Here is a 25,866-nt window from a genome sequence, read left to right on the forward strand (position 1 = left end):
TAAATAAATAAATATACTAATAAATTTAATAACTAATTTAATAATAAAAAATTAATAGTTAAATTAATTAATACAGTACTTAAAATCATTAAAATATTTATAATGTAAAAAAATTTCTAATTTCAAATTTATAAATATCTTTTATCAAATACAAAATCCTATAATACAGCATGTACAGTATATCTAACCAAACACTAGATTTGACTGCACTGTATTATAAAATCCATGGATTTTCAATTACATTGTAACTAGAAATCCACTGTATTTACAGTTACACTGAACCAAACGCCCCCTTAATTTTTTTTAAAAAATGATTCCATCTTAATAACAATAGGAAATTATTCATTTATTAGAATAACTTGTTTTAAAATAATATGCTACAAATTACTCATGCATAACTTTGATAATTCTGTACATTTACTAACTATAATAAAACAAAAGAGAAAATGAGCCTCTTAAGCTAACTGTCTTTGGTTTAACGACATTAGCTTTACTGTAAAAAATAAGATCATGTCTTGATTTCAAATTGCATTAAACACAATGATGATAATAGATTTTTGATTGTAAGTGAGAAGTTACAACCTCTAATAATTCTTATCACATTTATAAAAAAAACCCTCATAATAAACAAAGATCACTGAAGCCTAATTAACATGTCAACAACTCATATGAACCACATCATTTATAATCATATAAAATACACACCTACGTGTGTATATAGTAATATAGTATATATATATATATATCTTCGCATCTTTGAAAGGAGTTATGCCTTCTCATCCACTAGCCATTCATGATGAGCATGACTTGAATGCAAACGTGCATGGTTAGGTAGGAGAAAAACCAAAGAATAAATTAATAATAAAATTAAGTGTGTGTGTATATATATATAGATATATAAATAATTGAAAATTTGAAAGAAACGGTGAGCAATGTCTTGGGGTTCGCTGTCCTTGGCTTGGCCGGTGTGTAGTGGTAGTAGACATGTGAACCTTTGCATTTCACTTATTGATATTTGTCATTATTCCCATGTCCCATCACCTTCTTTGTTTCTTTTTTAATTTTGTGACTATATGTACTATATATATAAATAAATAAATAACATATATATATATATCATATATATGTGTGCTAATATTAATATAATATGTATGTGTTTGTGGGGCTAACTCATCAATGAATTCTTTACTTTTGTATCCTATCACATTCTAAAAAGAAGTAAAAAAAGTCCTTTTTTAGGTTTTTTTTAATCTTTGTATATATATAAATATAAGAAGGATTATGTGGCCGTCCGTGGTTGGTAACATGGTGTGTTTTTTGTTTTTAGTTTTTATAATATAGATGCTTTTAGGAATATGTTTGCTATGATTTGTTTAGGTACTATATATTACTCATAAGCATAGTAAATATTGTTCATTCATAATAAAAAAAATTATTAGATTGAAATCCAACGGTCCAAATTAATATCCATAGATTAATATCCTATGAACATCCATAAAAGATCTACCCTTGTATATATATTGGTAAAATGTGATAAATCACCAACGGTTACCTAGGCTATTAGTATCGGATCATTTGCTAAAGTTCTCATTTCGGAGGGATTCCGAGATTGAAATATACCTTCTCATCGCTAAGAAAGGAATAACTAGTTGGTTCGAAATCGAATCCATTTTTGTTTTTGATTTGATGAGAGATTTTCTCGGTATCAACTGTCTCAATGTGAGGGTAATGTGTTATTGATCGTGAGTGTGCTTCACATTTGTATTTATCCCTAACTTTGACCGTAATTGGGGGTGCTTGTTGTCTAGTGTTAAAAAAAAAATTGATAAGCCGATGTCAGAAATGCACACATATGCAGAGCAATCTCAACAAACACCTTTGCTTTTATTTTTCATGGGTTTGAAATTAGATTTTAGAATGTCCTTGAAATGAATATTCTATATAAATCAAGATATTTATTTTAATAGGTAAAGAAGCAATTTATTTTATTTTCATATGATATGTGATTAGATACACATTTATTTTAGTTTTTAATAAAATAAATAATCTTTATTTTTCTTAATAAATGATGATATTTATTTAATGGTTTTAATTAATTCATAATCAATGTTATTAATATCTTAATATAAAGAAATGTGGAATAACCTAAATCCAAGGCTGGATGTACACCTTTGTGTAAATAAAAAAAATAGAATAAAATAAATATTCCAAAGTTTTGCTAAAAAAAATTGAATATTTTTTTCATAGAACTATAAATTTCAAAAAATAATTACTATTTTAACAAGATAATTGAAATCATGCAATTATTTCAAACCCATTTTTTTTCTTCATATTATATATATATATATATATTCTTTTTTAAATATATATAAACAAATCAACAAACTAGCAGGCAGAATTTCAGACCTAGAGATTCCAAAGCACACACAACAAAGAATTGATATCACCAAGAAATATTCTGCAACAATAATATATATATAATATATATATATATAATATGTTTTCCACTTCAAAATAAATAAATAAATAAATAAAAAATAAAATAAAATAATCAGCAGCAAAATTTCTCTTTCACAGAAGATGAAAAACTGATCTCAAGCAAGAGAATATATATATATATATATATATAAATAGCTCATGAATCAATCATTTATTGGTGAGATAACCATTCAAGATGCCAATTTTACAAACAGAAATGTATAAAAAAAAAGGGCAAAAAAAAAAAAAAGGAATGTCAAATAGAAATGGAACACATTCACTCAGATCAATTAGATCACTCATAATATACAACCAATGACTTCATTCAGAATGAGTTAAACAAATGCACAACACTCATATACACACAAACTCCAGATAAGAGTACGAAATTTCACCGAAAATGTCTCTCTGGGTGTTCAGGTTTTTTGGTTAATTATTTTAAGCCGCGATCGATCTTTTGAGTGAGAATCATCATGAACAACATCCTCTGCTTTGTGTTGGATGGTTTTCCTGTTTCTGTTTCAAGATGTTCCTCTTCCCGACCGACGATCCTTCTTCCAAGAGGCTCGGAACTTCCAAAATCTGTGAAACAGTATCATTTTATGAGACAATTCTTGTATTTGGCTCTGAAAAACAGCAATAAAGTGAACCAATTTGGCAATGCAGGCATAAGCTAATCCAGGTGAAATGTGGTATTACTTGTTTCCAGATTAAGGTTTTTAATCAGGAATACGCTATACCGAAATCATTTGGCTGTTAATCTTCTTATTTCCAAGCCAAACATTACAACAACAAGCTATTAGATGATAAAAAAAAGAGGAGTGTCATCGTGTCAAGCAGCTAATAGCCAGCAGTTAAACTTTGGCATAATACCCAAATTGGTCTCTCTACTGTTAATTCTTCCCAACTAGCCCCTCTACTCTTGAAAATACAGGGACTAGTTGGATCATTTTCAAGTGTGGATGGACTAAGTGAGCCCTTTTTAAGACAAAAGGGACTAGTTGGGAGCATTTTTGAGTAAAGGGACCAAATGAGAAGATTGAGAAAAGCAGAGGGATCAATTCGGGTATTATACTTTAAACTTTTGCCAGAACACTATGAGTATGAACTTGGGCAAAATCCAAACACTACCAAGACCTTTTTTTTTTATTATTTACAAACTAGAAGTTGACTTTGCATGCAAGATAATTGAACTACTTTCATTGAGTTGATAACTCAGCAACCATTGTTGGCATAAGTACTAACATCCAAGAAAAGTTGTTTCAATGTAGTATAGAGAAGAAAGCTGAAAACTACTTTTTTTTTTTTTTAAATTTATAATATTCATTTCTTTGCTCCTTTCATTAAGCTTGAATTGGGACTAGAAACATGGGCCCCTTTGTTTGGAAGATGATATCACTACTTCCAAATAGTGTCACGATGGATTGAAGGCCATGCTTGAATGAGTGGCATGCATTATTGCCGACATTGTTGCCACTATGTGATTGCATGATTCAAGGAATATGATCACAAGAGACTGAAAAGTTTCAGAGCATGCTAGGGAAAATTATCTGACAATTGGATCTAACTTCAATAAGAAGATAAAAAATATTGGACCCTACAACAGATTGACTTTTACTTGAATAAGTCATCAAGATGGATCTAAATTCACAGAGAAAATATGAAAACAAATCTACAATCCAAAATAAGAACTTTACTTATGATTGGAATGCAATCACCAACTTTACAAGAAATGTTCTTGGGAGCTATGACTGTTTGCAGTTGCAGGATCAAAAATTAAGTGGGATGGATAGTGAATGAGTGATGGTATTTGTACAAACTAGACTTTCAAACTGAATAATAATTTATTATTTTTCCTTGAGGCGTAAAACACTACATCCCATGGTTTGCAGATAGACGACAATTCTTCGGAGGTCAATAGTTTGTACAAATAACATTACATTTGAGACATGCAGAGTCTGATGTGGGAAAAAGGGGAGTTGGTTAAATAGTCATGCTTCAATGAGCCGCATACATTATTGAATGACATTGTTGTCTCTATGTGATTGCATGATTCAAGGAATATGATCACAAAAAGCTGAACAAATTCAGAGCATTCTAGGGAGAACTATCTAACAATTGGATCTATTTTCAATAAGTACATAAAAAGTATTGGAGTCTTTTGATGTTAACTGGTCATCAAGACAGATCTCTGAATTTGTGGAGGAAATATGGAAACATATATATAATCCAAAAAAAAACTTTACCTATGAGGGAACAAAATCACAAACTTGATACGAAATGAGCTTGGTAAGTGTAATTGGGAAGTCTCTAGTTTGTACAGATAACATTACTCTGTAGATGCACAGTGTCTGATGTGTAGGTGGATTATAAGTACATAAAAGCAAATAATGCAGGGATGCTTTTATCTTGTACATGCTTAGCTATCTTTCGGGGCCATTTAAAGCAAGAGAAAATTTGTGTTTTATGAATTATGACTGAATAAGCTCACATGTTTTCTCAGAATCATCTACTCAGAGCCAATAGAGTTTGCTGAGCAGAGTTTTAGGAGACTTGAAATAGTATTTGATCCAATTATAATTCATATTAGATCTTTGATTAGGACTTGTTACTAAAGAGTTTCAATATAATTTAGTCTGTGTTGTGTTAAGCAGATAGACAAGACTTTGCTTGAAGTAATCAACATAGAAAGATGGCATAGGCAAGGCATTAAGACATTGAACATTGAGAATTGAAATTTACTAGTTACTAATAACATTGTCTTTCTTTAGACGTTGTTTACCATTAAGAGATTCAGAAGATTGAGGACAGATGGGTGATGGGCCTCACAACCTAATACGAAACAGATGTTAGGACACATAACTGGCCCTTTTTCAGTTAATTTGTGCTTACATCCATCATGCCAGCCTTCTCTAATTAGATGAGTAAAGATTCCTTGAGAAAACAGCAAAGAAATTTACCTTTAATGCAAGTTCTTCAAAACATTTCTCCACATTTTCCCGAGTTTTTGCACTACATTCAAGAAATAAACACCCATATTCTTGTGCAAGCGCAATGCCCTCTTCTCTAGAAACCATCCTGTCGGCTTCCTGAAATTCATAGGCTGAAGTAAATAAAAGGGGACCTATTTATCATTTATATACAAACAATAAACCTTTTGAGCCTGCTATCTTATATAATCAGACCAGTGCTTAAGATTCTGTTAGAACATTAGTCCTCTTGCTACAAAATGCTTCATTTAGTTTTGGCCCAGTAAATAGTTTTCTTCTGAAATAGATAATACAAATCACAAGGAACAGCCAATTGGATTACCAGATAACAACCTGGCAATGAATAACTCTCTTCCAAAATATATACATAAGACAAATAATTTTTTCTTACCAATACTCCAAATTTAATTCCACTTCGGTTATGTAGCAAACTTACATTGGATATTCGGTATCTTTAGTGCAGTCATAAATTTGTTAGTAGTGATGGATGAAATTTGTCTAAAATTTTAAAAATTTTCAGTTTTACATGATAGATGCATAGAAAGATGAAAAGACATAGTTACCTGGTCAACTTTATTGCCAACAAGAACTTTCACACAGTCCTGATTAGTAGAGTAGAGTTCAATTTCTTTCGCCCATTCATCAGACAAGTTTGTGAAAGTTTCTCTCCTTGTCACATCATAGACTGTAATAAAAGTATAATCAGACTGCCAACCTTTATGTAGATTTAGATGAGGTTAAACCTACTATATTGAAAACTCGAAAGAATATATGCAGGATGATACCTGCAGAGACAGAAGAACAAAGCCTAAAGCAGAAAATTGAATCAGTGCTTAAATGATAACATATCATATAGATAACAATAGAACAACAACACCAAGAAACAGAACATAATAATTAGAGTTGTGAGCAGGCCAGGCCAAGCTCGGCCTTTCCATGCAAGCCTAGTCAAGACTATTTATAATAACTAAGCTCGGACATTTAATTTTCTAACGGTATAAATAAATAAAGCTCAATACAAAAATACTCCCACCAGAACTAGCATAAGCAGATAGTGGGAATTTGGTCAAGTTTGTCACATTCTGTTTCTGGGCCTTGCTGCCCATGAAGTCTCAAAATCTTCACTACAAAACAAGCCTGGGACAAGCTTGCAGCCTAGCATAAAGGTCTGGTCCCATGCTCTTGGCCATACAGAGAATCCTACTTATACAATACAAGTGGAACCAATCGCTGTAGTCAGAAATTTTGGTTTGGAAAGGTCGATGTCAATTACAATCTTATCATATTTTTTTCTTCACTATACTGCAGTTTACAACTACACACAACTTAAAAAAGTCCCTTGCCATGCAAACTAATTAGAGGAACACTGTTGAATGATATTTTATCAGTCTATCAGGTGGCCTCCTACATAAGAACCATTATGCAAAACCTAAAAGATTTTGGCTACACCAAATGGTCAATTCATTATTAAGAATTCCTCATGTAAAACTTATTTGATGTGAGAATTTATTCTTAAAACAGTTTTTCAATTCATATCTTTGACAGGGCTCACAGACATATAATTAGAGTAACATACGAGGCAACGCTTCTCATGGACCCCATTTCACATCTTTGCTGGAGTTGACTATGGTATAACCTGTATAAATGCTTAACAGAAGCCAGCTTAATTGGGTTAAAGCGACTAGTGGCCCCTACAATGGGACTTATTATTGACTTTGACCTCAAATGTAAAATAACTGTTCATTTGGTCCTTGAAATGGACGAGCTTGTTGTTTTGGCCCCTCTATACAACATGGTAACAGATGTGACCAGAGACACAACACATTTGAGTACAAGTTGGTTTTAGAGAAGAAAACAAAAATATTTGTCTAGTTAAGGCGCAATGATGAATATATATATATATATATATATAAAATTTTACTTTAGGAGCCAGAACAAACACTAATCCCCACTTTAGGGCCAATATTGATTTTATTCAACATGCAGGAGTTGCAAACAAGAGTACACACAATCATCATGATTGTGTTTTGGTTATCCCCATGATAACAGATGAATGTCTTTGCAAGAACACAATGAGCTTGGAAGCAGGGTTTAGGGTTTTGGGCTTGGAAGCAGAAAATGATGGAACTCATAGAACATATATAGAGAAAACAAAATCACTAAATAGTTAAACACAGAACTAGGAGCATTAAAGATTGCTATGACCTTTTTTTACATATGAAATTGATTTGCCAGTGTCTTCAATTTAAACATTTTATTTGCGCTTCTACTTATTCTTTGAGACATTTATGGCAAAATCTTACTGCAGGATAATTTTACTTCCAACAAACTAGTGTTCATCCTTGGTGTTTCGAAGCAGTGACAAAGATAAGTCAGCAATAACTAAAGGTATCCAAGAATAAATCAGACATGCTAAAGACAATATAAGAACAGCACGTCAAGACATACCCAGAATTATTCCTTGAGCCCCTCTATAATAAGAACCTGTCAGCGTCCTAAATCTCTCTTGTCCAGCTGCAAAATCAGAAAACTTTTATGGTTGTTATTACACATTAAAGACGAATAAACCTTAATAACATACCAAATATGTAAGTACAACTCAAAAACCATATGCAGCATCCAACATTCTTATCATTCAACCACCATCCTCAACCAGCTAATACAACAATACTAATGATATTCCAATTCTTTGATCAACTTCATTTTCACATAACTTCAATCAAAAACCACACAAAAGACTTGAGCAAATTACCACCTTTTTAATCAAAATTTCACAAAAAACTATTCATCAATTCATTCAAATAACAAGGAAAAGAAAAAGAAATTTTTTTTTCACAATCTCGCTAATCTAATTCGCCTCACCAGTATCCCAAATTGTCAGCTTTAATCTCTTCCCAGCAACAGTGAGAGACTTGATCTTAAAATCAACACCTGCCCAAAAAAACCCCACAAAATAAAATCAAAACCCAAAATCTAACAACAAAAATCCAAACTTTCAAATCAAAAACCAAAACAAAACACCAATATTCAATTGAACATAGATTCCAAAGCTAAAGGAGGGCAAAGAGCAGTGATCACCAATGGTGGGAGCGAGGTCATCGACATGATTGGAGATGAAACTAACAAGCAAACTACTCTTCCCAACACCTGAGTCCCCAATCAAAAGCACTTTGAAAGAGTAATCAAAACCAGATGATGAGCCCATGGAGAAGAAGAAAAAGAAGAAGAAGAAGAAGAGAAGGAGGAGCAATGGAGCTCTCGTTCTCTCTCTCTCTCTCTCTCTCTCTCTCTCTCTCTCTCTCGGTGCCTCGATCTCTCCTCCGAGTGGAGATGGAGGTGGGGTTGGGTTGGTGCAGAGAGAAAGAGAAGGACTGAAATGAAATTATGAAAAAAGAGAAGGGGGTAAATGAAAAAAAAGATAAGGAATTTAGAAACTTGAATAAATAAAGGTTGGCTGGCCGACAGAGAAGCAAATGGATGCCTTTGATGGCCATCACTTCTTTTTTTTTAATAATAATAATAATTTATTTATTTATTTTGGATTATTTTTTTTTTAAAAAAATTGATAATTAAAATGTATGAAAAAGTGCACTTTTTGTGATTAATTTTTAAATAAAATTAAGGAGTCTTTAAATTCATAATTAGTGCCATGAGTATCTGACAGAGATTTAGATGTAAAAGTTGGTTTTGTAATATTTGTTATTATTTTTTTGATGGAATTAAGTAATTAAAATTATTATTTTTTTAGTTCATGATGATGGTTTTATTAATATTAATTATTTTTAAATATTAATCAGTTGAATTTTAAATTATTTATTTTGGTGTAAAAATATTTAAATATTTGGCTGTAACTTAAATCCAATGATAAAATAGTTTGGGAGGTATTAATTTATTCTCTTATAAAACCTTATATTAATTTCATTTTTATTTATATATATATATATATTTTTTTTCATAAAAAATGATAAATTTGCACCTAATAAAGTTCTTCATTATCAGTTGGGCATTTATATAATTATCTCAAAGGTTAGGGGTTTAAATGAAAAAATCCCAACAAATTTTGTCAGAATATATATATCAACAACCAAATGTCTTCTTGTGTGTGATATCCATCACTATTTATTTATTATTATTTTTATGTCTTATTATCAAGATATTTATATTGTTTTTATGCCAAAATAAGCAACACAAATGATATGCAAACATCCAGAAAACCCTTTAAATAAGAAATTAAAAAGTTAGAATATTATATATATAAGATGGGAGAAAGAATGAGTTAGAGAGACACAGAGAGCAAAGTGAGCCGAGAGAAAAACCAACAATAATCTAAACAATAACCCAACTATTGTATCTAGTAAAAATAGATTAATAAGGTACTCTGAGATTTAGTTTAGTTTTAACTTTAATTAGATTATTGTTATAATAACGATTAACAGTTCAAATTAAAATATTATACATCCCACTTTTTATTGTGCTACACTACGGTATGCACCGTTGAATTTCAATTCAATAATAAACAGTTAATATTCGTAGATTTGAATATTTACAAATATTCTTAGTAAACTTGTCCTCTATGCATATATATTATTAGAAAAAATAAACAACCATTAATAATATTTTTTGATATTTTATTAAAATGTTGACAACGGAAAGATTAGAAACAAAATATTAAAAAAATAAAAAAATAAATTGAAAAAAAAATTGTATCATCGTAATCAAAATATACATAGAGTTTTAAGTAATTTATTATTATAATTATTCGTAGTGATTACACATAATTGATCATAGTCATCTTTTAAACATCAATTTTTTAAAAGTTTTAAAATTTTAATTTAAAAGTTTTTTTTTTTTGTACGTTTATGTATCACTAGTGTCACTCATTAAAGTGTTAATAAACTAAAGATTTTTTGGTTTATTGACATTAAATTCTTTGTACAGTATTTATGTCATGCAAAAAAAAAAATTGAACTTCGAATCTTTGCTCATATAAAGTGAGAATACAGAAATGTAAAATATTAATTTCAGTGTTGACGTGGCTTGCCCATATTTTTAAAAATAAATAAATAAAAACAAAGTCAAAAAGTACATTCGTATTAAAATTTTAATATAATTATGGGTTAGAATGAATTTTTTTCTTCCAAATATCTATATATTTCTTTGCTTACATAAACTTATCCTGATATTATCTTTGCCATAATAATAAATAAAAAAAACCACAAAAATCCTAATTAAAATATAAAATTAAAACTTAAAAAAATATTAAAAAGTACATCAATGATTTAAGAGAGGTATATTATAAATGAGATTGAGGCTTTGTTTTTTAGGCATAAATTTAAGAGAAAACCTCAATTTCCCCCCAAGGTTGGAACTCCACCCGTCCACGTCACCATCGATGTCCTTGCGATTTTGCAAATAAGTCCTTGTTTCTATTTTATTAGTCAAAGTTAGTGATTGGTCCCTCAACTACACATATATGATATATTTTTGTTTTCTAAATAAATATAATTTTGATTTCTCGTTGACGAAAAATATTATTTTGGTAATTTTTAAAATACATAAATCTATCTTAGTGTAGGTTATAAATAAATAATTTTTTTATAGTTTAGAGACTCAAATGATATGGTTTTAAATTCAGGGACTAATTGCGAAATTTGATAAAAAGGACAAGGGGTAAGGGTTTGAGTTTGAAGTAGTTTGAGGGCTCGTGCGGTCCTCACGTGCTGCCACGTGGAGGGCTCTCATGTGGCCTCATGGCCTTCTTGGCCAGCACAACCCTACTTATATATTAATAAAATAAAACAAAAGGTATATATATATATATATATATGGAAATAAATCATCCGTGGCGGACGTTCATGTAATGTCCATAGATAAATACAGTATTAATTAAGGGACTACAGTGAGACATAACAAGGGATTAGTTGGATTGATTAGTATTGTGCTACTATTTATAAGCACAGTGATAATATTCATCCAATAGTGATGAACCGTTGGATCGCAATCCAACGGTTAATAGCAATGTTCGTAGATTTTAATTCAACTAACGTTCATAGATGATTGAAGCTCTCTCTGTACATATTTATTAGTTAGTTTTATTAATTTTTTAATTGTTAGTTTTTATCAAAAAATATTTGATTTGGCAACATTAGATAGCCCAATGGACAAAGTTTTTGCTGGTATGCAGAGGGTCGGGTGTTTAAATTCCACTTAACACTTGATGAATAAAAGTAAATTGTGCACTAGCGGTGAGGGCTCTCCTGTGCACAAGGTACCATAAAAGATCCCGATGTAAAAAAGGGCTTGCATCCTAATCCCCATGTGAAGATGCTTAGCTAGATCATTAATTCTTGGTTGTGCTCACACTCTAATTATTGTGCTTGTCATATTTATAAAAGAAAAAAATAAATTAGAAGAGAATATCTAATTGTAATATATAATTTTATAAAGTTCATAAAGTATTAAGATTCATATATATATATATAGGGTTTAAGTCATCTACATAGATACACAGGTTACTATTTGCTAGGAATGTTTGTTTACAATTGTTAAACATCATCCAACGGTTATTATTTATATAAATACTGTATAAATTTATTATTTATAATCACTATGCACCACTATATAATATTATTTGGCACTGTTTGATACTGTTCAAAAATTAATTTTAACCATTGGATGATGATCTAATGGTTATTGTGATGCCCATCCATAAATGATGTCACTTGTATATATATATATAATATATTATTTGTGTTTATATATATAAACACAAATAATTTATATTTTTCAATTATTTTCTCCATATAATAATAAAATTGCCAATAGCTTCTTACAAACACTACATTATATAAAAACAAATACAAAAACCTCACAATTGAATCTATATCATCTAAAACTAAGATTCTAACATTATATATATACATATATATATCTACTTTTATATAAATTCAGGAAATAAATATGTGAAAAATACAAACAACAAAGTTTTGTTTTAGCGAGGCATACATGTAACAACAACTTTCACTTGCGTATACATATAAATACACAATTAGTAGGTTTTACAAGGGTATATATGCAAAAAAAAAATCTATTTAATTAGTGCCGTCCCCTGTCATGTGCTCTAACCATATAATATTCATCTCACAAGTCAAAAAAATTCCATACATGCAATCACATCATTTTACATAAACTAAACATTTTTGCACTACACTTGGAACTTCAATTTTTAGAAAATTAAGAGCAAAACCATGCAACAACAAATTAGTGGTTTAACATTATATCATCATGTAATACCTGTCAAATTAAGTCATTTTCAATTCTTGATGATGAGATGATGATTTTCATAACTTAAACATTTGCTTATACGGTCATGTTGATCAGAAATAAACAATTCAAGATGATCGATAACCGAAAAGCAAAGTACTGAAAAAAAATAAGTAATGCTGAATGAACATCATAAGAGATGAATTATAAATGAGATTTTTTACTGTCACATTGATCATCACTTGCAATTCAAGAGGATAAACGAGATAATTCATACTCCCTCTCTCTGTTTTTACTTGTCAAATTTACTTACTTCACACAAATTAAAAAAATCGATTAAAGTTAGTTGACAATTTAAATTTTATAAAAAATTCTATTACTTTTCAAAACTATACCTATTTAAAACTCCACTAAGTAAAGTATATGATTTAATGCGTAGTTGATTGTGATTTATTAAAAATTGTACAAGTACATTAAATTAAAACATAGATTTAGAGAAAAAATCATTTAATACTGCATAAAATTTTTAATGTGACAAATAAAAAAGAACAAGAAGAGCTCCAAAACATGACAAATAAGAAGGAACGAAGGGAGTATATGAAATTGTTCTTGTTCACATTGATCATCACTTGCAGTTTAAGAAGTTTGATGAGCAATAAGTAAATTATAGTGCCAACAAGTGATAAGTAAAGTGAATGCAATAAGAAATAAATCATAAATGAGAATATCTGAAAAAGCGAAATTTTACAGTAGATTCTTGTTATTTATAAATGTTCTGTTGTAATGCTATATTGATCTTCAAAAGATGTATCATAAATGAGAAATTTTGAAGAAGAGAAATGTTACATTAGGTAATTCAAGTTGTTATTCACTGGAACTTAAGCCGAAGAATTTTCAGTGATTGAACAATGATAAGTAAAACCATTTCATCTAATGAACCTGGAGAATTATTCATTCTAAATGCCATTTATTTAATGCATTGCAATGAAGGTGTTCCGATAATGATAAATGAAACCATTTCACCTGACGAACCTGGAGAATTATCGGCCCCAAATACCATTTATTGAATGCATTGTAATGAAGATCTCCAGTACGAAGAATTGATATTAATAACGATGAATGAGCTGCTTGTATGCATCTTTGTTCTTTTTGTAGTAATTAACCTCAGCCTGCAAAAGCATTGTGAGCATAAACTACTGAGAAAATGGATTTGTGGAAATAAAATAAGATGGTGATTCTAGTAGAGAAATGACTTTGAGATGTTTTATTAATTTAATTTGATTGATGGAAGCGGAACTAGCAAATGGTAATGTACCTGCCGAACGGCTATAACAGTCGATACAATTTTGTCGCCAATTAAATCCTTCAGTATTTGATCTTGATCAAGAGCATCTATAGATTCTTGCAGTTCTTTTGGCAGTCTTTTTAGTTCAGATTCATAAATGGAAGGATTTGATTCTGTTCAAAAAATCAAACAGAGAGCTTCAATATTAGAAGAAAGAAATTTATCAAGTCTGAGGAAAAGCACTCTAACACTGATAAATGATTTTTTTTTTTTACTTATTGATTTTAATTACCAACCTATCCAATATTTACTTTTGCTCTATCACATTAGGATGTCGTAATGCACCTATGAATCATTTATACAGTAATAATACAGCATTTTATGAAATCATAGTGTCTTCAAATATCTTGCTAAAAGAAAACAACCTAAATCGTCCCCCGTCCGTGTGTTTCTATTTCGATTTAGTTTTAGAAAGTTACGATTTGATTCCCCTACTTTTAATTTTTGTTATAATTTGGTCATCCAAATATACGCCGTTAACGGCGATCACACGTGGCATATGTCACCTTCAGAAAAGATGTGTCACGTAATATGCCACATGTGATCACCGGAATGGTGTATGCTCGGGTGACTAAATTGTAACAAAAACTAAAAATTAGACCCAGATTGTAGCTTTTTAAAGCTGGGTGACTGAATTAGAAACTCACAAAAAGGTAGAGGATCATTTAGATTATTTACCCTTGATTTAATTAACATAACCGCATAACTTACATATTTCCCCAAAATATTAGATGGGAACAGAAGAATAGAACATAAATGTTGTCGCATAAGAAAATATTAATTAGCAGATAATATTTGCATAACTTAGTGACATTATTTAGCTACATCAATTATTAATATCTTTGCTCCTGATCAGTCTGAGGAAACAATTAAGAACAGGTTTATAAAGATAGCATTGACACTGAGTCATACCAATTGGCCTGGGCAAGGTCAGGTTCCTTCTGAGACCATCAATTCCAGCAGCTACAATTGATGCAAGCCCCAAGTGAGGATTTGCACAACCATCAAAAGACTTCATTTCAAAGTTGCTAACAACGCCGCTAGCCACACCAGGTGGGCACGAAGTTCTTATCGGAGCTTCTCTATTTTCCTTTCCCCAACAATAGTATGCTCCACTCCATGTGTTTGGTTGAATACGATCGTAGCTAGATCAGGTTGAAAAGTTGAACATCAAACACTTAACAATCCATAAGTACACAGTGGGTGGCATTCGCAAAGTAATGCAGATATATAACAAATTCAATGAGCCTAAATTCAGCATTATATCTGCTTCTCATCATGTGTTACATGTATATCCGGAATTTGAATAGAAGTGAATTGATACTGATGTTCATAATGAACAAAGACTATTTTACTGACAATTATAAGATCATTTGTAATGAAACATAAAAATTGTGACAGTATATACCCCTGAATAAATATGCATTTATGAAAGACTCAGCAAAAATCCACAACATCGACTGCCTACTCACAGATAGAAGTCTTCCATGGCAAAATTTGCTTATTGTAAATTATGTAGGCAGTTTGCTTTCAATTAATTTCATGGGTGGATGGAAATGCTTGAACATAAATGTACATATTGAAACCGACACAGTGATACACCTACTTAAACCAAGTAAAGAAATTATAAGTCTATTGAATGTGGGTGCTTGCGAGCTGCCATTTTAAAAGAGGAACCTCACCTATTTGGAAGAGGGGCAATAAACGCTAAGATGGAAGGAAGATGATGGAAAACTCCTGCCATAAACATCTCCCCAGTCACTGACATTCCATGTTCAGTTTTTGATGATTCAGATCCCATAAAAACATTTTTCCCATCCTTCCACAGGCTTAAATGCACATGAGATCCAGAACCAATGTCGTCCAAGTAATACCTAAGCAAGCACCAAGTGGTGTAATGAGATGCCGATAATATAACATGTTCTGAATGATTGTAGCAGAGAAATAACACCAAAAAAACAATTGTCCCCTTCCAATCTTTCAGTCCCTTCATGTATGAATAATGAATAAACTTAGTGTTGGAAGCAGAAGCTCGTACTCACTTTGGGACAAAGGTTGCTAATAATCCATGTTTTCTTGCAATGGATCTAATAACTTCGCGAGTGAAAGCCAAATGATCAGCAGAAAGAGTACAAGCTTTATGCCCTAAAGCAATTTCAAATTGTCCTTTCCCAGCTTCTGCATGTAGCTGTCATGACACAAAAAAGTCATGATTTTTTGTGTATATATTGCTGCATGATCCTTAATTTTATAATTTCTATTGCATAAATACCCTTTCAAACATAAGATTATTGCTCTGTATCATTCATGTCAAATACTGTCAAGTGCTTGATCAAGGTCTATGGATAACAGATTCCACTTCATAATCAAATATGAAAGGTAATTTGCAAGAGCAACACAATCAGCAGGAGAAAATGAATGAGGGCATTGTCATTTTGTAGATGTTTGGTATCAATTAAATGTTAGACTTAACCCAGGGGTACAAGTACAACCATCTTTATGCATGCACGCTAGTGTGTGTGCGTGCGCGCGCAAGTGCGTGTGCGCGGGCACGTACATGCTTTTGTTTGCACAATTGCGGCAAAAGGAAGCAAATCAATAAAACAAATATTGAACCAACTGTGCCCTTATATGTAGACAAGAACAAAGAAATCCACTAGTAACATGAATTTTTTGTCAAGGTTGGAAATGCACAAGAATTTTTTACATGCAACTATATTTAGCTATAAAAACAATATTCCAGCTAGAGTATCTGAGTATACAATAGAAAATGCTTTTGAATGAAGTTTTGGACTACCAAGTGTTGACAAGTCTCTCAGGTCAAAACAACATCATGTTGATCTTTTGAAGACCTTTTTGTTAAATCACGCTGTCTGCCCACATGTGCCTCACAAATCTATATTAAAAAGAAAGATGCTCATAATGAAAGATCAGATCACTTACCTGCTCAACTGAAATTTCCAAAGAATGAAGACAAGAATTCACTTCTTGTAGCATGGAAGAAACAGAATCAAATGCTGATGAGGAGCAGTAGGGAGTTAAATCAAATGGAGCCCATTCTTCCTTGCCATCTCTGAATATAATCATTGTAAATAAGTACAACACTAAGTGCTGTCTGAACATAAAATGCATCCTAATGAATGTATCATACATACCTGACAACATTTTTGAGGAGATAAAATTCATTTTCAAAGCCGGCATTCACCACCTGCATGTAAAAGAAGAACATGAACACAGCAAACAGAGATGATATCGATGAATTTAATATACTGTAAGTCACAATTACCAGATTGAATTCATCTTTCATTATTTTCGCCACCCTGCGTAAGGCATCCCTGGGGCAATATTCCCAAGGTTCACCTGGCTGGATGTACATGTCACCCAACACTATCTCCTCATGCTTTGTCCTATTAGGAGAGGAGAGAGCCAAAATTATTATATGATTTATGCACAAACAACCTCCTAGCAATCATTCTTATTAGTACAACAGTAAACTAGATTTATACAAATACAGCTTTTAAGTCATGAGGAGTTGAGTTACAAGTTGTTCAATGTTGACAAAATAAACTATATGAACTGATAGCAAGTGCAGCCAGTTTACATTTCAACTTGTATTATTTAGGCTTTCTGGAGTCGGATGCACTGGCACAAGAATATTTGTATTTTCTTTTGTTTATTCTACATTAATTTATGAACAGTCCATCCATTTGATTTGGTCAACTTCCATACTAAAACATGATTCCTGTTTTGTACATAAAGTCAACAAATAGGACAGTCACATCGAAGAGAGGAAATTTTAGGCAGGAAATGGCCAAATAGGACAGTCGCATCGAAGAGTGTCACTAGTAAGTTATGAAACACCGCAATACAACAAAAAGCAAAAACACAAAATATCAGAGGATAAACAGAAAGAGAACTTACAATAAATTAAACAAGATGATAAAAAAATGTACCATGGAATTGTATACTTTGTTGATAAATCAGGTACCAGTCTGATCTCACCCACGGCCGTAAGATTTGTACCATCTGCTGGAGCATCAAGAAATGAAGTCATCCCCATTGAAACAACCGCCAAACCTACACCATTATTCTTAACAACTTCATAAAAACGCTTTGCTGGAATGACCTGTATAAGCAATTTTAGGCATTAAAGCATAATAAAATGCACCATTTTCTCAATAAGAAAAAAAGAAGAAAAAATCTGGTTCAGAGGAAGTATCAGGTTGTTAAAGGAATTATGATTCATAAAGACAAAATGTAAGAAAACAGTGTGGCTCTAAAAGAGAGAACTCACACGACATCGATGTTGACCTGAAGTATCGATCCACATAAGACGGACTAAAACTATATTGTCTGAAGGTGCAATTCTTGATTCACTCTTGCCAGGTTCAGAATTTTTACATGAAATAGACCCAATTACGTGATTCATGTTGTAAAAACGCAATGAGTTTTGCCTAAATATGTCTTCAACTGCTTCCACAGCCTCACCGATTGTAAGATCGCCATCATCACATGCACTGGACAATACAGAAAAAACAACTTCACGTGCTCTCTTTGCACCTGAAGAATACATACAAAAGATAAGAGCAAGGAACTTCGATAGTACACAAAGAAGCAATATTGAAAAATAAAGAACAAAGAGTTGCGTGAAATAATGTTTAGAAAAGAAGAATTAATCAAGTGATAAAATTAGTACAATAAATAAAGGCTGGTTTTATAACTTTCACATACCCAAATAGAAAGTTTCAGGAAATGCATAACCATCTGTGCTGAACATCACCTGTTGGAATAAAGTCATTGTAAAGGCAAAATTAAATCCAATAAATGGGTTGTGAAAAAAAAATATAAAGATATACCAAAAAATGTGTCATAAAAAGATGCACAGATCAATGCCATGCTTTTCATGGCAGCACCATTCTTGAGCAAACTACACTAAGCAATGAATCAGGTCCATGCCATCCACTTCATGGTGTACAAGATTCATTAATCTACCATAATGGTTCTTGTCAGCATCTAAAATGGATACTTCCAAAAGCATAGATTATCATATAGTTGACGAATGCATCTGTTTTAACAAGTTGTATATACTGCATATTTTTAAAATAATATAATAACTGAAAGGACCAGAAGTTCCCGCATTAAAAAAACAGTAGGCTGCATTTTTCTACAGTTCAACCTTAAAAATAATTAAAAAATAAAAGGACCAAAGTAGCATATGTTCACCTTCTTAATTGGTGCCAACTCCAGAAGTTCTTTGACAGAAGATATCATTCCTTGTGTACTAAGTTTTGGCACCGCCAAGCCAAAGTCTAGGTAAACCTACACATTATGTATTAATGAATTGCGCACTTAACACTTAAAATGAGACAGTGCATGAAAGCGAAACCTGAGGGTACACTGAAGCAAGGTATGATGCCTCTTTTGAAAATGGATAAGATGCATGGAGAAGAACAATCCGGCATTTGGCAAACCTCTTGTCTTCAAGGACACCTCGTAGATGAAGAGGATTGCACAATCTCAAATCCAAGTCCTTATCTCCAAATCTGAAAGTGTGTTATGGAACTTTACTAATTGTTACAAAAAGCTACAAACTCAGAACATGCCCAGAAATCTTATTCACAAAGAGAACTGTGTAATTTAAATGCTTTTTTTCATCTTTCTTTTTTTTTAGCAGACAGGTAGCAAGATTGTGGTACACCGCATGCACAGATAAGTGGGCCTCTAATTTCTCTCCCACATGTGAAAAGGCAAATTTTATGAACAATTATAAAATATTAAGTGCCTGAGTGATATGATAGCTTTGTGTTACCCAGTATGGATCTGCATAGGCAGTCCAAACATTAGAGCGGCTTCTAAACTACGCGTAAATAAATAATCAATGAAGCTCTTATTCCTAATGCGAACAGGTCTCCCAGCTGAAAAAGAAGTGCAACAGAAGCATTACTATCATCTCAAGTTAGAAAATGACTTTATATCCAAATAGGTCTGTTTCAAATACTCTTCACATTACTTACAATTTAAGTCAGCGAGAAGACCTTCTTCTGCGGCCTTCCAACTAACTTCTGTATCAATTTGCAAACCACTTCTATATGCAGCTATGCTTTTCAGAGAAACAATCTTGTCAGCAACTGTATCAGAAAGTTCAGGAATGGACTTTAACATGACTTACGAATTACGATGGGAAAAAAAGTCAGTAGAAATGAACGATCATAATTACAAAAAGGATATGATTTTATTTTTCTCAAAAATATCTCAATGAAGGATTTTAGTGTCCATGTTGACAGGTCATCTGTCTCCTGAAAAGAAAACAATAAACACCAGCTTAGATAGATCAACAAAATTCAAATTCAATTTTAGAAGCATATCAAGATTGGACCAAGAAGAAGAGTTGTGCTGATAAACAATAAAGTAGCATTTGAAGGTTGGCTCATGCTATGCTAAAGACTGAGTAAACAACTAGTTATAAACATAATGAATGATGAATTTGGAGTGAGCTACACAAAGGAGTATAGAAGAATCACATATGGCAAGGAATAGACAACCCTTGAAAAGTCAGATCTCCAGAAATGTAAAGTTAACATAACACTAGGTTCCACCTGTAAAATAATAAAGGTGAGCAATTTATATTGATAGGTAGGGATCATTTGGATCAATACCCAATTTAAAGTTAAGAAAAATACCACAGTGAGAGAGGAAAACATGGGGGAAATTAAGATGAAGAAAAAATCCTTACTTCATTTAAAATTGTTTCAGCCTCATGTTCAATTCTCAATATTCTACCAACAGCAGGAACAAAATCATTATGCCACTCCCAGTTATGCATTTTGTCAAACTTGATGCCATCGTCAATCAAAACCACAGAAATATTTGCAGCTTCAAAACACTTTCGAGCAATTGAGGGTTGGCCGCATGACTGTCTATAGCTTTCAAGTGCGCTCAAAGAAGGCCCACATTTGTAAAGATCAGTAAGATCCCTTAAACTTCTCTGCAGCTCATAGTGATAAAACATCAAATGATTACTTCTGACACGAAAATAAACAAGGGGAGTGAATAACCAAAATAGTTGTGAATACTACCCCTCAAGTATGATTAAGAAGATGTTAAAGGCATGCACAAATCTGTAAATCACTAAACTATTGAATTTCATCCTTTGCAGAGCAAAAGACTTATTATTAACTAAGAGCATCTCAACTGAATAGAATTGACCTCTTTACTAAATAAAATGAATTTAGATGCCTAAATATGTGAATAAATTTATTATATACATTTAATTATTAATTTAGGAACAATTATATTAGACTAAATAATGTGTAAAAGTTTAAATTATGGGGTTCACTCTGCATGACAAAGAGCTCATCACAACTTAAACTCATTAATCTCCTACGTACTACTTGAAATTTCTTTTTAACAGGTGTGCTCATCTAAAGATGTATTAAAGTGAAACGATATAAGGGAGTGAAAAAAAAATGAAATATGAATCAATGTACAACATTTAAAATGAAATAAATATGGAACAGGAAAAATGATGAAAACAAAATAAAAATAAAAGATAGAATTAAAAATTTTAATTAAAATTAGAAGGGAAACACAAATAAAAGAATTAGCACATGAACTTGTGCACAATCTAAACAGAAGACACAAGCATACATAGTTCACATGCTCGTCTGAATCATGTGAAAACTTCATAATTTTGTTGTGGATATTTTTATGCATATAAGCAAACAAGCAATATGATAATAAAGATGAAATAGGGAGAAAATATACATGGAAGAGAATAAAGAGGGGAAAAAAAATTCTGAGAAAACAAAATTAGAGAGAAGAGTAACCCTCCCGCTTCTCAAAAATTCAATATTTACATAAATAAAAAAATAAGTAAAACTCTGTAAATAAAGATAACTTGCATATAACACTTCACAATTCAAACTAATACCCACACTACTAACCCAATCCTAAATAAAATAGATAACCACAATCACAGTTAGTAAAGTGTCCATATGTCTCTACTTTATATTTACCAAACCGCAGATAATTTTTTTTTAACTGAATTACAATAATGTCACCAACTTTCGTATACATATTTCAATTTTAAACTAATACCCACAATACTAACCCAGTCCTAAATAAAATAAACACAACCACAATCATAGTTAGTAAAGTGTCCATTTGGCTCTATTTTTTATTTACCAATCTTTTTAATTTTTCAAAAAACTCAAAATATAAAATTAGAGAAAGACACATATATAAAATTGTAGAATCACAGGCATATATATATATATAACACCCCATACAAACATTTTTTGCATGTAAAGTTTTTAACAAATTATTTTACGCTAATAATTATTTTTTAAAAAATCCATATGACATTTGATGCAGCAAAATCAAGGTTTAATTGCCGTACAGGTCCCTGTAATTATGTACTTTCTGCCCTTTTATTCCTTGTAATACTTTTAGGTACATTTAAGTCCTCATATTTAATCGAGTTGAGACTTTCTAGTCCGCGGCATAGATGGCGTTAACTTTGCCATTTTTTTGCGACGAAGTGACTTTTTTTATTATGAAATTGGGGGACTAAAAAGTCCCAAATCAATCAAATATGAGGACTTAATTGGACCTAACTGCAAATGTGACTTTTTTATTACGAAATAGGGGGACTAAAAAGTTCCAACTCGATCAAATACAAGGACTTAATTATACCTAATAGCAAATATTTAAAATCATGCCAGCTCAAAAGAAACGGCGAAGATAATGCCATCTACACCTCGGACTCGAAAGTCCCAACTTCATCAAATATGAGGACTTAAATGTACCTAAAAGTATTACAAGGACTAAAAAGGCAAAAAATACATAATTACAGGGACTTATATGGCAATTATACCCAAAATCAACTAATATATTAGTTCTGCCACATGTGTATATTATATTATTATATGCCATGAGTAAAAAATACCATTCACAAAACCATATACCTTTTTTTTATTTAATTAAAAAAATCAAATAGTGTTGCATTGAATATTTTTTAAATATAAAGATAAAAAATAACTGATAAGGACCGATGCATTTAAACCATTTTATTATTACAAAATTTAGCGTTGAATTTTTGATTAAATTATCTCACAAATACTTTTATAAAAATAATGCTCGAATGTCAAGACAACTCCTTCCAAATAATTTTACTATATTCTTCATTGACTAAAGACTACGGCATTTGACTGCAACCAATTCTTACCATGCTCCAGCGGACCAACATAAACAAAACATCCCAGTGAGCACTGAGTAGCCGTACAGAAATTACGATGAACCTGCGGAACAAATCAACTAAACATGCACCAACACTCACATTCAAACATAACGAAAATGGATGCTCGTTACTATGAACCTGCAGAACAAATCAACTAAACGTGCACCATCACTACGCCATCACCCACCTTGAAATCCTCTCCATGAATTCAGTTTTCTTCTACTATTTTTCATCTATTTCTCTAAAAATCCAGATTAATCCATGCTTAATCTTCCTAATTTCAATCAGACGAAATGAAAACGAATGATTAACGCATTGAAATCATCGCCATGAAAATCACAATGATAAACAAAGATGAGAACTCGGATTTCTCCATTTTTTTCATCTATTTCTCTGAAAAAAAACCTTCAATCGATCTTCTTAACTTCAAAGAGAGCGAATAGAAAAGGATGATGATGATGATGATGATGATGATGAGGAAGAGTACCTTGAAGGAGAGGCAGTGAGGGGTGAGATCCAGAGCCTCATCCTCAGCCTCGGAGAAGCAACGGAGAAAGGGGAAGGTTGAATCAATGGAGACGAGGTTGTGAGCGTGAGCATCGACGAGAGGGATCGTCTCCACGGCTTTGCGAAGCTCTTGGTACTTGGCCTCCATCGCCATGGCTTCTCTTCTTCGAGCTCTTGAGCTTTGAAAAAATAGAGAAAAAGTGATGCAAATCATTTTGGGTCCCAATATATATATATATATATAATTTATTTAGAAATTTTAATATTTAATAAAAAAATTTATTTATGTGTTTTAAAACATGAAATTAATATAAAAGATTAAAAAAATTAGAGTTTTGAGAGTACAATTTTTACAATTTTTTTTATAATAAATCTTGAATATCAATAAATAATGTGAGAGTATCTCACTATTTTTTTTTCTAAAAAAAAGGAGAATTATTGGAATGAATTATAGAAATATAAAATTAAAAATGATTTTATACATTAAATTTAATAATTTTGAAAATAGTTAATTAATTTTTTTTAAATAGATTATTAATTTTTACCTGGTTCGCCACAATATGGACGAAAATTTAGATATGTACATCTATGTATTTAAGAAAAATTGTAATGACAAATGAGTTCTTGATTTATTTTTGTCAATTTTCTTTTATAAGGTGTGTGTCTTATAGAGGAAGCGACTTTGCGTGAAGGTACGGTGGGTTGATGTATTAACTTATTGTTTGCACACGTTATTAATATGACTTGTTTATTTTATCAAAAAATAATTGCAATGAAATATATAGGGTCATTTTATTAAAATGACCCCCTTTTTTTTTTTAATTAAACCAAATGGCTCTCGGGTCATTTTAATTGTCAAAAATAGCAGGACCATCAGCATCAGCCCCATGGGTGATGTGATATCTTGATCGACATCTTGACGTGGTATTTTTTTAAATAAAAAAATCCCGATTTTTTTTATTTAAATGCCACATCAGCCCAGTCCAGTCGACACTGATCGAGTGCTTGACTCAGTAGGGTCGGATATCACATCACCCGTGATGTGATGGTCGTAAGGATCATTTTCGACAATTAAAATGGCTCTAAAATACTCATGTCACTGACAGGTCGGTGATTGAGTCATCGACTCAGTACCGATCAGTATCACATCACCCTATGGGTGATGTGATGAATCTAGAGTCGTTTTTGACATTAAAAAATGGCCCTAGGGCCATTTCGTTTAATTAAAAAAAAATGAGGGCCATTTTATTAAATGGCCCAAATATATAACATTGTACTTAGTTTAATAAGAAAACTAAAATAAAAAAAAATCACTTATGTATATTAAATTTAATAATTTTGAAAATAAATAATTAATTATCACATAGTTCAAACAACAAAGAAGAAAATTTTGTCTGTGTACATCCACATAATTAAAACATGAAATTAATAAAAAATATTAAACAATTATATAACTATGAGAGTACAATTTTTACAATTTTTTAATAATAAATATTGAATATAAATAAATATTATATATATATATATATAATAATAATAATAATATGAGAGTATCCTACTATTTTTATTTTTTTAATAAAGAGATTTATTAAAGTTAATTGTAGAAATATAAAATAAAAAAATAAATTTGAAAATAGATTTTTTTTTTTAAGAAGATATATTAATTGTTGTATGGCTTAAAACAAGAAAGAAGAAAATTTCGGCTATGCACATCCACATGATTAAGAAAAATTGTAATCACCAACTACTTTTAAGTATATTTTTATTGAGTTTTTTTTTTTTGTATAAAGTGTTTATATACATATAAAATAAATGGATTTGAATCTCAACTCACACTATGTGAAAAATCTGACAGTGTTAGACAAGCAAAAAGTATGTGAGCTGAAAAAAATGCAAAAACATAGAAGAAGAAGGGGTAAAATTGTAATTTAATAAAAATTAATTAATATCAGGGATTAGATGGTGATTGGGAAATTTCAAAAGATGTGAAAAGAGAGTTGATTTTTCTAAAGGTTTAGATGGTGATGTGAAACTCCGAGTAAGAT

At 31.3% G+C, this 25,866-nt stretch overlaps 2 protein-coding genes across 2 annotated transcripts; both read right to left on the reverse strand.

Annotated features, from left to right (window-relative positions):
• Positions 1-2,737: 2,737 nt before the first annotated feature.
• LOC120275200 (ras-related protein RABC2a-like) lies at positions 2,738-8,772 on the reverse strand. Its single transcript, XM_039281724.1, has 6 exons — positions 8,547-8,772; positions 8,331-8,399; positions 7,917-7,982; positions 6,032-6,153; positions 5,439-5,567; positions 2,738-3,060 (listed from the first exon to the last, which is right to left on the reverse strand). The coding sequence occupies exons 1-6, from the start codon at positions 8,671-8,673 to the stop codon at positions 2,950-2,952; spliced, it is 624 nt and encodes a 207-aa protein (XP_039137658.1). The 5' UTR covers positions 8,674-8,772; the 3' UTR covers positions 2,738-2,949.
• Positions 8,773-13,578: 4,806 nt separating this feature from the next.
• Positions 13,579-24,017, reverse strand: LOC120276261 (protein fluG). Its single transcript, XM_039282984.1, has 18 exons — positions 23,802-24,017; positions 20,810-21,061; positions 20,305-20,372; positions 20,091-20,206; positions 19,886-19,991; positions 19,463-19,619; positions 19,300-19,395; positions 18,808-18,856; positions 18,371-18,636; positions 18,030-18,202; positions 17,363-17,483; positions 17,232-17,284; positions 17,020-17,149; positions 16,119-16,264; positions 15,759-15,950; positions 14,989-15,221; positions 14,047-14,189; positions 13,579-13,900 (listed from the first exon to the last, which is right to left on the reverse strand). Exons 1-18 carry the CDS (start codon positions 23,973-23,975, stop codon positions 13,838-13,840), a joined length of 2,538 nt encoding a protein of 845 aa, XP_039138918.1. The 5' UTR covers positions 23,976-24,017; the 3' UTR covers positions 13,579-13,837.
• Positions 24,018-25,866: the final 1,849 nt, after the last annotated feature.

The sequence above is a fragment of the Dioscorea cayenensis genome, chromosome 14 (assembly GCF_009730915.1).
Source record: "Dioscorea cayenensis subsp. rotundata cultivar TDr96_F1 chromosome 14, TDr96_F1_v2_PseudoChromosome.rev07_lg8_w22 25.fasta, whole genome shotgun sequence".
Classification (NCBI taxonomy): domain Eukaryota; kingdom Viridiplantae; phylum Streptophyta; class Magnoliopsida; order Dioscoreales; family Dioscoreaceae; genus Dioscorea; species Dioscorea cayenensis.

Coding starts and splice junctions, on each gene's coding strand:
- LOC120275200 (XM_039281724.1), bottom strand. CDS start 8,673: ATGGGCTCATCATCTGGTTTTGATTACTCTTTCAAAGTGCTTTTGATT. Junction 6,154..7,916: donor GGCTCAAGGAATAATTCTGG/GTATGTCTTGAC, acceptor CTTTTATTACAG/TCTATGATGTGACAAGGAGA. Junction 3,061..5,438: donor TTGAAGAACTTGCATTAAAG/GTAAATTTCTTT, acceptor ACTGTTTCACAG/ATTTTGGAAGTTCCGAGCCT.
- LOC120276261 (XM_039282984.1), bottom strand. CDS start 23,975: ATGGCGATGGAGGCCAAGTACCAAGAGCTTCGCAAAGCCGTGGAGACG. Junction 21,062..23,801: donor CTCACTGCCTCTCCTTCAAG/GTACTCTTCCTC, acceptor TATGAGCTGCAG/AGAAGTTTAAGGGATCTTAC. Junction 19,396..19,462: donor TTGCTTCAGTGTACCCTCAG/GTTTCGCTTTCA, acceptor CATAATGTGTAG/GTTTACCTAGACTTTGGCTT.